The 15556-nt window shown below is 50.7% G+C and overlaps 1 protein-coding gene across 11 annotated transcripts in view; it reads right to left on the bottom strand.

Moving 5' to 3' along the window:
- The window catches only part of Wt1 (WT1 transcription factor), a 48734-nt gene extending 34162 nt beyond the window's left edge, over positions 1 to 14572 (bottom strand). For 2 of the 11 annotated variants that reach the window (XM_063283112.1, XM_063283113.1), the window contains exons 1-3: positions 8526 to 11822; positions 6219 to 6341; positions 5726 to 5828 (exon numbers count right to left, since the gene is read on the bottom strand). In XM_063283112.1, the coding sequence (XP_063139182.1) occupies positions 5726 to 5828; positions 6219 to 6341; positions 8526 to 8547 (248 nt within the window). In that variant the 5' untranslated portion in view covers positions 8548 to 11822. The other 9 variants (XM_006234622.5, XM_006234620.3, XM_006234621.5 and 6 more) reach the window with 9 other exon arrangements.
- Between the last annotated feature and the right edge of the window lie 984 nt (positions 14573 to 15556).

The raw sequence follows: 15556 nt of genomic DNA, 5'->3' as shown, positions 1-15556 counted from the left end.
CAAAAGGGGAACTTGAAAGGAAATCAGTAGATCATATAGTTTGTTTTGGCCTGGATTGCAGAATTACTGTGTTCTTGACCTCTACACAAAAGAAAGGAAGGGGGAAAAAAAACTCCACTATTATCTAGACTAGAACTCCTCCACTCTTGAAATGCAGTGGACTCCAGCACGTTTTCATCTTTAAATGTGTTTATTACGTTCACAGAACAAGGAAGAAAGGGTCCTGTCAGAATCCTCTAACTAATCTTCCACCGCTGTGTCTGTGACTGGGCAAAGAGAATCTCAACAGAGGTAAAGCTTCCCCGTGAGGTTGAAAGGCAGGTTTTTTTTAAGTGGATACACCCAGCATCATCAGAGGTAAGACTTTGAGATAAGAACTTCTTCTACGATGACCCAGCACTGGACCAAGGGAGAGGTGTTCATGGCCTCGCCTCTACCCCTTAAGCAAGGTGCATGTGGAGAGACTTCCACAGAGCCCCCTTTCCTGCACAGATCCTCCCTCCATGGCGCCATGGAGGCTGACTGCCCTGAACTTTCTGCCCAGCAGGCTACAGTGAATAATTATTTCATAGTCACTCTCTTGGTATTGTATTTGCTCTCAAGCTCACCAGCCAGCCAAAGGAAAACCACTGGGGATTCTATTTCTAATAACAAACACTTGGTCAGCATACAAGTCACAGGAATATTTGGGACTAGATTTTTCCCCCTCCCTGGATACGGGTTCAGTTCAAGCCTGTGACTTTGATAATATGGCCCACCACCCTGGATTCCACTTCAGACCTTCCACTTCTGCCTGCTCGGTGGGAAATGAACAGAAGTTTGTACTATATAAAAATTATACTGTACAGTGTCCATGGTTTCCCAAGGGAAGACAGGTGAAATGAATGGTAATTTTATTTTGAGTACACCTGTCATCTGATTTATGACTTAACTGAATATGCCTTTGACCTATGGTTTCCAAAATTCTACAGGTCAGAGGCTCTACTGAACACATCAATATTAGAGAATCTTCAGAATCTATTAAAATATTTGATGCGTAAGTTTTTTGTTTTTGTTTTAGAATTGGAGTAGTGCTGCCTACTAAAGAGCAAACGTGAAGCAAAAGGAATCTTCTCATTTAAGCCTGTAGCATAGCTAAAGACAGCCAAGTAAAGCTATGGGCCAGAGCAGCGATTCTCGGCCTGTGGGTCTTCATAGCAGATATTTACATCACAATTTATTTTTTTAATTTATTTATTTATTTTATGTATGTGCGTACACTGTCACTGTCTTCACACACACCAGAAGAGGGCATCAGTTCCCATTACAGAAGGTTGTGAGCCACCATGTGGTTGCTGGGAATTGAACTCAGGACCCCTAGGAAGGGCAGTCAGTGCTGTTAACCTCTGAGCCATCTCTCCAGTTCCTACATCACAATTTATAACTGCAGCAAAATTACAGTTACAAAAGAACAATGAAATAATTTTTGGTTAGGACAGGGGCAGTCACCACAATATGAGAAACTGTATTAAAGGGCCAGAGCATTAGGAAGGTTGAGAAACACTGGGCTCGCCCCGAGAGGTAACTTGGCCTATTAAGAACATGGCTGCTCTTCTAGAAGACCAGAGTTCAATTTCCAGAACCCACCAGAGGCTCGAAACCACTCTATTTCCAGGGGATCTAATACTCTCTTTTAGTCACTGCATGTTCATGATACAGAGCCATATATGCAGAGAAAACACCGTACACCTAAAACAAATAAATGTGACTTTTAAAAAGAAAGACATATAAAGTTAATAGAAAAGCAAAAGGACAGGTTAAAACCTACAGTGTGAAAGAGAAACCACTACAAACAGGAATATGTTTCAAACGCAGTGCCCAGCACTTTTCAAAGTAGCTGTGAGGCTTCCCCCATGCCCTAGTGAGTGGCATCTCCTACCTTAGGAGTAAGTTAGCAAGCAGAAGAGCCAACAGTGAGCCCTGGAAACAATGCTCAGCTAGCCACTTTGTTTGGGAAGAAACTACAATGGGTTCTGCTGAGTGAGGTTGGACTTCATTACACCTCACTCTGGGAGATCTCCTGGTTCACTCTTCCCTCAGGCTGGCTTCTGAGCAAGACGGGGGGGGGGGGGGGGGGGGGTAAACCTGAAAGTCCTCACAAAACATCACAGATGAGAAGAAAGGCCAGTACTCTAGAAGTCTTTAGGGGGCTTCTACTGTGCTGAGCGTCATCCCGATGCTAGATGCCCAATGGTAAAGATGAACTTGAAGGAGCCTGGAGGGCACTGCTTCTGACTAAAACCACTAGGGAAAGCAATGCCTAGAACACCCTGGATGGGAGATATCAGAGTGGTGGCATATGCCACCCCCAGAGAGTGGCACTTAGCTGTGTGAGAGGGAGGGGTGCAGAGAGTCGAAGAATGGATTAGATCCTCACTATCTGAAATTTAAGCCAAAATTATATTTCTTATCATGTCCCATGGGGTGGGGATTACCTCTCAGTTTCTTCCTTTGTAAAATGGAGGTCATAACCCTTTGCCCACCTCAAAGAATAGTGATGTGGATTAAATACCCATAAGGTATTTTACAGACACCTGACACATGAGAGGTCTATGCCAGCATTTGCGCTTACTATTTATCAGTGAAAGACCCTGGCATAGAAAGAGGCCTGGTGCAACCGAGCAGTCCAGAATTGCTCATATTCTGAGTAGAAATTGCACTCTCTTCCTCGAGTTCCTAAGCTTACCTCCTCATCAGTAAAATGGACGTTATAGCACCGACCTCATAGATAGTAAGATTAACAGATGGAATGAGCATGCTACTGGAGACAGGAGAAGATGTAGGTGACAAAAGAGCCGACATTTTGAGAGTTTCTTCTGAGCAGATTCCCATTAGTACTAGAGAATGACACTAGACCCCAAGCCTGGGGAGACAAAGGGAAGAGAGGTCTGTAATGGGGGAAGCCTAAGAAGAGTCTGCTTCAGGGTATCAAGCACAGTAAGGCAGACAAAATACACACAAGTCTTTCTCTCTCAGGTGCTCCCAACTTTAGAAGGAAAAAGGTACCCAACCAAGGGCCAGTAAGTGGCTACACCACTGACCATCTAAACTTCAGAAGCCAAGCCATGCAGCAATTGAAGTTTGCTCCCATTTTCTCTGCTACTTAAACATTACATTCACATAAGTGATTGAACATACTTCAAATGTTTTTAGAAATAGAACTACCTTAGTACACTTGCCCTCGTGGTTCCTTCAGAAAGTTATGTGTATTTGGAAAAGGGATTGCCAATACTGCGAATCTAAGGTGATCAGAGAATCAAAGACATGAGGGAATGCTTCAAGGGAACAATCTCTCTTCCTACAGAAGTCACCATTGGTTTTGCTTTGTTTCTACTTAGGAAATTTATGCATTTTTAGGAGATTGGTGTTAAAAACAAGATCAAGGCAAGTTTTAGAACGTCACAGAAAGAATAAAAGGATAAGCAAATATTTATGCAAGGTGAATCTCACAAAATTACTTTCAACAATGAGTAGTCTGGGCTAGAAAAATATATGTGCTTTGTATTTAAAATATGATCTTGGTGTAGGGTAATATAGTTCAGTGGTAGAGGAAATGCTTAGCATGCAAAAGATCCCAGAGACAAAAATCTGTAACAATCAGAATGGCTTTTTCCATCTCGAGAGCAAGCATAGATTCATCCCAAAGTTACATTCCATCAGAGAATCTCCACAAACCAAAAATCCACAACGGCAATGTCGTTTGGGGAAATGATATGAAATTATAGATTGTGATCACTTTATCCAAGATATCTTCTTGTGGCAGTTCAGCCCTTCTGATGAACCCCCTTCTTAGAGTCCCTCTTTATGGGTCAAGGTTTGGAACACACACACACACACACACACACACACACACGGGGAGGGGGGAGGCTAGCAAGAGCAGGAGGGGGAGACAGAGAGAGAGAGAGAGAGAGAGAGAGAGAGAGAGAGAGAGAGAGAGAGAGAATTATATCTTGCCAGTCCCCAGCTCCCAAGAATGTACAGGACCCATTTCAATAATGCCCACTCCCACATCACACTCTTCCTGACTGAGGGACCAAGGTCTTCACACCAGGAACTGTTCCAGACCCCCCCCCTTAGCTACTAGAATAACAGCGATGATACTCTGGCAATAGACAGGAAGGATGTCTGTGGCTGTTGCCACTACTCCCCATAAGGGGAGAGTCTTCCAGACTCGAGTGCTTGCCACTCTTGAACTTGTTCTGGTGATCTGGCTTCACTGAGACTGTGGCCTTAGCACACTGGCTCTGCAGTGCTCGTCCAGGACCACTTTCTACATAGGGAGAGGAAAAATGAATATGCCCCCCTCTGTCCCTTGTGCATGTTTCTCTCCCTCCTGCCTGAAGAAAAGTGGTGCGGAACCCAAACTTCGATTAGATTGGATGGATTTTTCACGCCAAATAGAAACGTTTTCGAAGTCAGAGCACTCCAGAGGGCAAAATTAGAAGGAACCAGGCTTTACGCCTGGATACCCGGATGGGAGAGAGAGACCAGTCCCAGGGTCAATGCACCTGAGGCCCTAGGTTGCACCGCTGCTGTGCAGGCTTCAGACGTTCCCCTCCTCCACCTCAGGGACTGGAGGTCCCAGGCGCGGCCATTCCCCAACCCAATCTCCCACGACAGATGCTTTTCCTTCCTTCATTACCTCACTACCTCCTTCCCTTGACGTCAGCCTCCCGGAGTCGAGGGGCGGGAGGATGGGAATGAGTTTGGGGCAGTCGGTGTCAGGATCCCCATAGTACAGGGGGGAGGGGGAGCGGTGAGGTAATGCGCACCCAATCCTCTACAGCCAAGACAAGGCGCTCAGCACCTTCCAGGCTGTCATGGACCGGTGTGTGTGCATCGCAGTTGCTAAGCAACGCTATCTGCGACGCGGGATGCCCGCCAAGTTCACCCAAAGTTGAAGAATAAATTTGGGTAAGAAAAGGTGGAAAGTGGAACTAGAGACCAGAGAAGGGGGAGGGAGCAGAGTTTAAATGAGGAAAAAAGTTCCTTCTCCCCGAAGCAAGAAGGTTTGCGTGCCTGCGCATCTTCGTGATCACAGTCTCGAGCAAAGGGTCTAGCCCCGGAGCGCACACAGGGCAGCCACAAAACAAGTCTACGAAACACTGTCACGGGCCAAAACTCTAGAGGGCAAGGGTGAGAGGAAGGATGTGGCCCACTCTTTAAGTAGTTTGGCCTGTGTGGCCAGTTGACGCGGAAGCTTTTAACTAGATGGACAGAGTTGGAGTGGACTTGGTCCTTAAATTTTTTTTTTCTTTTTGTCTTGGGGAAGTTAAAGGGCTCCCAGCAAAGACCATTAAGAAATAACGCATGACCGGGCATGATGGCGCATGCCTTTAATCTCAGCACTCGGGAGACTGAGACAAGCGGATCCCTCAGTTCGAGGCCAGACTGGTCTACAGAACTACCAGGACACACAGAAAAATCCTGTCTCGAAAAACCAAAGAAAAGAAACCCCCAAAGCAGCAGTTTCCTTTTTATCACCAAACACAGTGACCTTCGTTTATATGCAAAACAACAAACCAAGGCACCTGCTTTCTTTAAACTGAGTGTCTAGGCTTAAAGAAGACTTCGTTTGTCTCCCGCTGTCAGCGATGCCCAGAGTCAGGCGTTCCGTCGCCGCCGCAGGCTCACCTGCGCCTCCCGGATCTCCAGGCCTTAGCCCCGGTGCTCTGCACCTTCTTACCTGCTGTAGGGCGTCCTCAGGAGCAGGGCCTGGCTGCCTGTGCAACTGTCGGTAGGGGTGTGGCAGCCATACACTGGAGGTGGCACCGAGTACTGCTGCTCGCCTGCCAGAGAGCCAAGGGCAGCAGTGAGCGGGACCCGAGAGTGTGAGGCACAGGCAGGGGTTCTGGTGTGGAGTGGGGGAGCTTGCTGAGCCTCGGACAGAGAGGTCAGCTGTGTGACTTGGGGCTCGCGACTCAAGGACTACTTCTTCACTTTAGGTTGCATCGCAGTCACTATCTAGCATTGGAAGCCTTGCCTGAGGGACGTTTTTCCTTAGTGTACTTTGAACGGAAGGAGATTCGATCTTTCAAATAGAGTAAAACAAGCTAGTATTTCTAAAATCCCTTTTGCTGTCTCGCTTTCCCAGTTTGCTAGGAATTCAAAATTTGGGTAAGATGCGGTAATATAGATGGAGACATCCGGTAAAACCGGCTTTTTCCCCACCCACTTACCCAGCGAGCCCTGCTGGCCCATGGGGTCCTCGTGTTTGAAGGAATGATTGGGGAACTGCGCTGCATGGTGCGAGGGCGTGTGGCCATAACTGGGTGCCCCGTCGAAAGTGACCGTGCTGTATCCTGAAGAAGAGGCACAAAGAAGCACAGAGTCAATTAGGTTCCTGAAAAGTCAGGGACATTGGCAGGACTCGAACCCGGGTGGCAGCGAGTACCCGATCTCCGAATTCGCATCAGCAGTAGAGTCGTCCTCTGTCGTCCCCTGTAGTCCCCTGCCATCCCAGCCACCACCACTACCCCCTCCGCCCTCTAGAACTTCAGACTTGAAGCGGGGACGGGGCAGGGGGGCCCGGGGGGTGCACCAAACTTTGTGGTGGAAACTAATCCCATCCTCTTTCCCGAATAAAATCCCCAACTCCGCGCCTTTCCCCAATTCTTCTGTGCCTGTCTTCCACTGTTGAATAGAACCTCCAGCAAGTTGGGTGTAAAAACCGTCGCCCGCCTGGCGGAGAAACTGTCTTTCTTAAAAAACAAACAACACCGTGGCTCTCACGCTGGGGCGGCTCGGCCCAGAGGACCGGGTTTCCTCCGCTGACCCCGCTTTGACTCAGGGCTGTAAATCAAGGGCCCGCGCACCAGCTTTCATTAATTACTCTGAGCCAGTTCAACGGTCTGCGCTTTAAATGGACAGAGTAATTACCAGGGCATGTTACCTCTCTGGGCTGCACAGCCTGACACCAAGACACCCAAAGCCTTCAGGAAAGCTTGTAGGGGCGGGGGCGGGCACGACCCTTCCAGTTAGGTCGAATCCTTCTGTCCCTCCTACCCTTACCTGGAGCCTAGGGGGCCCAGTTCTGTCCACTGCTGTGGTGACCAACCTTCTTGCCCTACAGGTCAGGACACTGTCCCTAACACTATCCCTGTGTAGCAGTGTTTCAGCCCCTTGCCTCAGTTTCCCTGCTGAGAAGCTGAGGCTGGTGATGATCAGTCCTAGCTCTCCAATGGATGAAAACCAACCAAGAGTCTTGAAATTCCATATTCTTTCACGGTATTGTTACGAAGTTTCTATAAACACATTTCCCATCTGTTTGCCAAATCTCAAGTTCTTGTGGACGCCCTCATCTTAAAAATCCTTCTAGGGACTTAATTGGGGTAGGGCCTTCTCCTCCTCCCCTCCTGGTGAAGGGGGAACCAGGACTTGCAGGATAGAATGCCAATAAGCGCTGGTCCTCACAGAGTGGCTACTCCCCCTCCCTTCAGGGCCATCCTGCAGTAGCCCCGGTGGCTTCCTACTGCGCAGTCTCTAAATCCCAATAAATTCTAGGAAGTAACCACCTGAAGTGAAAATTTCTGGTTTCTTTGGAGACTCAGTTATGTCATGTGATGTTTTTAACCCACCAGTTGATCGAGGTTCTTCAATAAGAGTCGCTGAGACCCTTCATTCAGTACACAGACAGTTATCTCCAATTTCAAAATACAGAGGTGACTCCCACTGTCCAGACAAAAACCCGGCCTTCATTCCTATCGGGATTGCTCCGGAGCAGTCGATGTACTCTACCGATGGTGGCGCTTTACAGTGAAGGGGAGTGATGGGATACCATAGGAATCACCAAGCTGTACCTTGGAAGGCGTTGAGTGCCCCGGAGAACTCTGGTTAGTGACTGAGGAATCAGCCAGCTTTTCAACCTGGGTGAGCGAGTCCTTTACTTCTGAAGCAAGGAAAGATAATCCCCAACCCTAATAACTCTTGGGTGTGGATTAAAAAGTATATATAGCCTTCCAGAGTCTCCCTTTTGAGAAATGAAGCCTGGCTCTGCTTGAGGCCTACAGCTTACAATCAAAATTTGGGTCCAGGCACCCACCCGAGTGTTCCCAGGAGAAATACGGGAGTTTGTGGAAGAATCCTTAAACAAAACAGGGGGAAAGAGGTAGAGCAATAAAGAAATTGTCTCTAAACGAACCCTTCTCCATTCCTGAGCCGAGTAGCCAATGATCTCAGGCCACGCAAAATCTCAGACCCGCTGCTCAATCGCTGGTAACGAGAGCTGCTAGTGCCCGGGCTGCAGCTCCCACGCCAGGGACCTCGGCTCCGCGGTCCGGAACCCCGGCTCGAGGAAGCGGGCGTCCAGCAAGGCTTCTTACCCTCCTTCCCATAGATGACACCCGCAAACCTCGGCCGGCAGAGGCAACCTTGAGCCCCTCCCTCGGGTCTTCTGGGAGGGGCAGCAGTGAAGCAGCAGGAACGCAGGGAGAGCTCTTTTAATTAGAAGCTTATCAGAGCTCGGGCTGATTAGGAACCCGCTGTACCTGGGGACTGAGCTGAGCCCATCTCGAAGAGGGCGGGAGTGGGGGTCGGCGGAAAGATTGCTGACTTCGCGAAGTTTCAGAGTGTTCAAAGGCTTCTTGTCCAGGCCTCGGAGGGAAAGGCCCTCGCAGCCAAGGTAGCCACTTTCCCACGGTTGATCTGGACCAGGGAGGGGAGAGCAACCTTGACATTGTTGGAAGGAGAATAAGGCTCTGAGCTCTCCCCTGCCTCCGCTGCGGAGGAGCCCAGAACAGGCTGCTCCAGCCAGGCCCTGGAGAGCTGAGGGGGAGATCCTACAGCAGGCTAAGCCTGGAAGGTGTTCCGGAAAACCCAGCTGCCAAAGGATAGGTGGAGTCCTCACTCCCACCCAACTACTGTCTTTGATATGACCGGAGGGGGGCGCCTTTGGCCCCATCACAGCAGGTCTCCCGTCACCGACCATCAGGGCAGAGATCTCCAAGGCCCAGGCTATCACTGTTAGGAGAACTACAGGGCTAGAGTGGGACGGGGGTCAGAAGCTGACTGGCAAGCCCTGCATTGGGTCCAGACTAGGAAAATCCTCACCCCCACTTCTGCGTTCTGACAGACTTCCTAACCATCTTACACTCACAAGTTCAGGACCTATTCATCTGGGCAGAGAAAACCCATTTCAGCCAGAGAGCCAAAATTTCTGGGAGAAAACAAGAGAAAAAAAAATGTCATACCTCTGCCACGAACTAAGAGGACTCTTAAAACCCTAATCTCTGAGTGACTGGATTTAGGCTCCCAGTGTTAAGAGGCTCCTTAGATCTCAGTGCTTCTTGTGAAGATTCCTATAGCCACTAGCTGTCTTAATCGGTAATCTACAACCCCACTGACCCCACCGAGTAAGATTTGCTTTTTGCTAAATTAATCTTTACAAGATTATGATGTCAGCTATATAAGAAATGGCTGTGTGTGTGAATGTCCTTAAGAAACGGAGGAAGGAAGGAAGGAAAGTGTCACAGTTGCTCTCCCAGGCTTGCCAACAGGTAACCAGAGATAGCTTGAATTCCTCTGACAGCCGAGTCTGGAGCAAGCTGGTGGCCATGTTCACACTTTCCAGGGACAGAAGACAACTTCTCCTAAGCAAAAGCTCCAAACTATATCCTACATTGCTGAAAGGATCCATAGGAACTCCTAAAATAAAGGAATGAATATTCAAAGAACTTCGGGTCTTGAGGGTCCCTCCTAGTTGCCTTGGGGGATGGGGTGGGTAAGCAGCTCCATGCTCACCACTTCAGATCCCAGGAGGCAAGGGAACCCACAGGGGCCACCTGCATGACCCACTCCTTTTAACTAGGAAAGAAAAAGCCAAGTTTCCTGACGGGAACCTGCTTCCAGGGTATGTCCCTGCACGGAAGACATCTCCCCATTGGCCTTCTCTTGGTTTGAGAAGAGCTGGTGTGGTGGGAAGCTTTCGCCAGTTCTCATTTTCCAAGCTTTCTCGCTTCTGTAGTAGCCTGACCTGTCTACTCCAGAAGAATCTGGATGCCCACCCCTAACACCTCAAGTGCACTGGCAATGCCCTCCCGATTTAAATTCTCAGCCCCACCCACCTTCAACAATGGGTTTCTTCTACTAGACGCGCAGCACAGAGTGCTAAGCCTCACAGGGAGCCTAGAAAGTCTCAAAAAGATAGTGGTCCATTAGAATTTGCTGGCCAGGGGGGTTATAGGTCTGTGAGAGCCTCTCCAAATAACAGGCATGCTCACTCTCGACATACACATGCTTGACAGTGGCTCCTTTTCTGATCCAGGGAGGTGTGGTCGGATTGTATGTTCTGTATTTACACTCTGGTCAGATTTCCTCCTGTTTGGCCTATAACTTCTGGCCTAACCCAAACTCCTGGCTGTCCATCTCAGTTCTCCTCTTGGAGGCGAGCAAAGTGACCTGGAGGTTTGCCAAAGGTAACACCTACCTACTAGAAAGTGATGGCAAGATCCAAGAGCTTCTGCGAAGGCACCAAGTTCTTCCCCCAACATCTCTAGTTCAAAACTCTAGTTTCATTTACCAAAGACCTAAAATGGACCCCCAGTCCGCTCCAATTTTCTCCTCAAGTCCCTGTTCTTCAGTGGTTTCGGTTTCACTAGGGCTTCGGGTGGTCGAGCGGCTCCAGGCTGGGTTCAAAAGGCCCTGGAGAGACCTTGGGCACCTTCTGCATCTTCCCCTAAGGGTGCGGGCTCTCCTTCCCCCTTTCCCACACATTTCAAAAACACCCAGATCAAGGACATCAGAATTTTTGGCCCAAGAAAAGCATGTGTCAGAAAAGGTTTTCCTAAAACATCCACTCAAACGAAATTCGATTCTCAACAGCAAAGAAATCAAATGAGAACAAACGAAGAAAGCGACAGCGGCTTAGGAACCATGGTTCCACCAGGGTGCTAACGAAAGAGAGGTGTAGGGGCTCCTGTGAGAATTAAAAATTAGACTCGTATATTAACTGAAGATCCGCCAATACACTTGTTCTTGTTTCTACATCCAAAGCCTTATGAAATCATTCCCCAGCCTAACTTCGGTGTACGTGACTAGGAAACACCCAAGGAGCAGTGAAAGGAAGAAGGCCACCTTTTCACAGTCTCGCACCAGAGATTTGATTCCATATGGGTTGGAGACCGACCGGCCAGGATGGTTTTCCCATCCCCGCGGCCTCCGAACTACCGAACTCCAGTTCGATCCAGGAGATCAACAGTGCTACCTCTTCCGCAAGGTACACGCGAATACAGACTAGGTTCCCCAAAGTTTTAATCCTTCATTCCAAAGCTCTCTGCTGCTCATGGTGGGCCTGGAATGAGCCAGAGCCTATGGAGAACTGGAAGATCTTCAGGTCAGCTCTTCGGGCTTGTCACAGGGCGTTTCTAAACGCCAGTCCCACTCGGAATGCTCTACTTAGTCCGTCTACACTAGTCGTCTTAAAAGCCAACGCCTGGTGAGGCCTTATGCACCAGATTCCCCCCACTCCCGTGTGGAGTCACGCGCTACAATCAATCCACTCTTCCTCCTCCGGTGGAGTCCCGAAACCTCTAAGACACCCAGGGGTCCCAGATGTCCTCCCGGGTCCTGCGAACTATCTGGGGTCGTGCTCAGCAGTGTGTAAGTGGTGGTGATGGTGCGGTGTCGCTAGCATTTGACAGAGCCCACTCCCCTCTGCCCGCTACTTTCAGACTCCGTTGGAAGGCAGCTGGATAGGAACTGGCATCAAGAAGGAAGAGAGGAGGGGAGGAGCGGCTTGGGGCCAAGTCGCGGAGCTACTACCGCGCGTGGAGGTCGTGCTGCGCGGAATCCTTACCTTGGTTGCGGATGGAGGGCTGGCTCTCCAGGCAGCTGGGCAGGTAGGGCGCATTGGGGAACATCCTGGCCTGGCCGGATGACGCCTGGCTGGGCGGGGGAGGACCGAAGGGTCCGTAGCGACAGGCCCCGGCTGTACCGGTGAACTGGCCGGAGAAGTGCAAGGTGAAGGCGCTCAGGCACTGCTCCTCGTGCGGCTCGGCGCCGCCCCAGCTGGGCTCCTGTTTGATGAAGGAGTGGGGTGGCGGCGGAGGTGGCGGCGGAGCGGGAGGAGGCGCGGGACCGCCCAGTGACCCGTAAGCCGAGGCGCCCGGAGGCGCGAAGTCCAGCACCGGCGCCCATTGCGCCGCGCCGCTCACAGGGAGCCCACAGCCGCCTCCACCGCCCAGCGAGGACACGGCGGGCAGCAGCGCGTTCAGGTCCCGCACGTCGGAACCCATGGGGTGCGGTTCGGATGCGGACGGCTCTCCGCTCCTGCGATCCTGCGGACTCTCGACGCTAGACTTGGCCCAGGTGCTGCGCGGGCCTGGGTCCCCAGGCTGCTCCGGCTGCTGAACACACCCGGGCTCCCGGCGGAGCGTGTGCTGAGACGCCGGCTCCGGGACACACGTGGAAGCCGGCTCCTGCGACAGGAGGAAGTCCAGGATCGCGGCGAGGAGGCGGCGGGCCCGGATTCCTGGGCTGCCGTCCTCTCTCAGGGTGGGTGGGTGAATGACTAGGTGGGAGGGAGGGCGGGAAAGGGAAAGGGGGAGCGGGCAGGCGGTCGGGTTGCGGGAGAGCCCCGGGTGTGGGCGCTGCCTTGAACTCCTTACCCCAGCTGCCTGGCTGCCCCCAGCTTCCCAAAGCTCAAATAAGAGGGGCAGGCAGCAGGGAAGGAGGAGGAGCCAGGATGCTCGGCCGCTCCATTCACACAGCAGCCTTAGCTCAGCAAAGCGCGCTGCTCGTCCGGGTTACTCGCCTCTGGGGTGTGGGGCGGGCCCGAGGGAGCGTTCTTCTCGGAGACACCCTCCTCTTTGGCCCGCCACGTGCTCTCAGCTGGCCTGTATGGCAAGCCTCCCCCTGCTTCCCCTGCTAGCCTTGAGTGTAGGCGCCTTGAGGCAAGGCCCTCTAGGTAAGTAGTGAGTCCCCTCGGCGTCGGACGGCGGTGAGAGAAGAGTCCGGGTTGTTAATCAGAGAGGGTGGGGTGGAGGGAGGAGCAGGTGGGCTCCAAGAGGGCGGGAACCAGAGAGCCCAGAGAACTCTCCTAGGTTCTGAGGCAGATAGCCTAACTTTGAGGCTTATCTCCCCCTATGTTCCGAACTCTAGAGCCTAACCGTGGGGTCACTTTCGGAGGTTGGTCCCTCCGGGTTCATAGGTTGAGATTCAAGGTGAAATTGTTCGGGACCGGTAATTATGAAGTCTGACGTCAGTTGTGACAAACGGGACCGTTTGGGTTATCTGGAGGTTGGTTCTTTGGTATGGTTGGAACCCAGAGGGTGGTTGCTGCCTACAGTATAGACAACACTTACTGGCCTTTTTTGGCAAGGAATATTTAAACCCTATGTTAACTTGGGAAAATTGCAGCTGTTTTGGGGAGTACCCTGGGAGGGGGGCGCCTAGCAGAAATGTCCAGAACCAACTTTGGCGCCTTGTTGAGAAGAAACGGGAACGGAGAAGCAAAGCTGCTTCACCAAGCACGGCTTCCTCTAGTGATGAGGGAATGAGAATGGACCTGCGGTGATTGATCAGGAGATGCAAACCAGTTAGGCTAACCTAGAAGTGCGCCGAGAAGATGCTCCATTGCCTTTGGCTAGAGGCTTGTTCTCGCTGCTAGCCCAAGGAGTTCCCAGAGAGTGGCTTCTCAAAACCAGTTCCTCCCTCCACCTTGTAGCTGTTTGAGAATCCCTCGTCTTAGAACAGGTGTTTGGGGATTGGTTTGTGTTGGTTTGGGTTTCCTAAAGCAGTGGAATCCAGGGAGAAAAGAACCAGTAGGCAAGTAGTGCCTTTCGCAGCGCAGACTCGGGGACTCTTGGAGGCAGCAGAGACTGCGCAGCCTGGGACTGTCAGGCGCTCAGGCCGGGAAGCCGCGGCTTGCACCCGGATTCGGAATCGGGCTCCAAGCTTCCCAATTAAACCTGCGGGAAACAACAGCCAAGGATGTTGGCTGAACACGAAGAAACTTAGCGTTTCAATGGTCTTAGTGCGTTCTCCACTTGCTGCACAGCGGTTTTAACTCACACGGATTCGTGAATCCAGAATCGTCGTGAATTTTATTTGGGACGCAAGGCATATTAGGACTCAGAAAGTTTTGTCTTGAGCAATTTCCCATTCCTCTTGGGGCTACACAATCTATGTAGGTAAATAATATCCTAAGGAAGGTTAACACTGCACATTATCCGTTGGACTCTGCTCGTGCTGCTTTGGGATTTTGACTGATTTGTAACGGACTAGAAGCTTTTTCTTCTCTTCTTGTCCTTCTTTCTTAAAAAAAGAAAAAAGAATACAGGACCCTTGTGACAAGCTTCTTCATACACCCTTGCCTGCAATCCCCTGTTCTTTATTCCTAAACCTGTAATAGAGCCCATTGAACTTCTTGGAGAAGAAGGCCCTTAGGGACACAACGTCTCAAACCCAGCTAGCCCTGAAAGCCCCACGTCCCAGTCCATTCTTCCCTCCTCCTGACCTCTTATTTCTACTCAAAATCGTTTTCCTTAACTTAGGGAAAGAGGAGCCCTTCATGAAGAGCCAGGGTTTCGTTACCAAAGGAAAATGGAGATAGTTTCTTTTTTAGTCTCTTGCAAAATTTTTGGGACAGAGACGTGAATGGAAGTGATATGTAGAGAGGCCAGGTTTGATTTGAGCTCCTGGGAGTGTTGTATTTCAAGAATGGACAAGGACAGACCTTTGCCTCCACATTCAAAGGTTTTGGGTTTGCCTGGGGGTGGGTTTGTGAGGTAGGCTAGCATGAGAGGAAGGGGCATTCTGGAACTGGATCTCCTCTGTCATTATTTTTCTCAGAATTTTTGAGGAAACCCAGGAAGCATATGTTGGATTCCCCCATTTCTACTCCGGGTCCCCTTTCCCTCCAGCTTCTCCGAGCTTAAAAGTAGCAAGAAGTTCCTATCAGGCTGGAGAACTAAGTGCGGGGAAAATTCGGGAAGCTGCCGGCGCAGTTGGAGGACCCCAGGTCAAACTAGACGCTCCTGAGATTCCCCCTCGCCCACCCCATGTCTAGAAATCCAAGCGCCAGTAAGCCAGTGCTCTGGGACATAAAGCCTTGGGGTCACAGGATACCCCACTCCTCCCGCATTCCATCATTCTCCTCTGGGTACCCCAGCAGACGCCTAGCTACACTGACTTGGGTACCCTGAACTCTACTTTATGAGAGATACATACAGCCTGGCCAGGGGGTGTCGCACCTGACGCCCACCCTAAACCTCCCTCATTTGAGGCCCGCCAGGGTTCCAGAAAAACAAAGGTCACAGCGAACTAGGAGCTTTCTACACTCTTCCCTTTTTCCACCTCCTTGGCACAGCCTCGGGCCTCGAAAGGGTCTCGTTCCAAACTGTACGTAGGCAAAGCCGGTGATTAAACTCAAGCCAGCGGGAGAAACTGAGACCCAACAGAGATAGGAAAAGCAAATGGTACAGCACTGTAGTTAAAAGCAAGGTAGCTTGAAAATGAGGTCTCACTTCACTTGGCAACCAGTAGCTGTATGACCCCTGATGAATTTCGCAGTGCTTTTGAG

This window comes from Rattus norvegicus, chromosome 3, assembly GCF_036323735.1.
Source record: "Rattus norvegicus strain BN/NHsdMcwi chromosome 3, GRCr8, whole genome shotgun sequence".
Lineage (NCBI taxonomy): Eukaryota > Metazoa > Chordata > Mammalia > Rodentia > Muridae > Rattus > Rattus norvegicus.
This window is presented reverse-complemented; position numbering and strand designations above follow the sequence as displayed.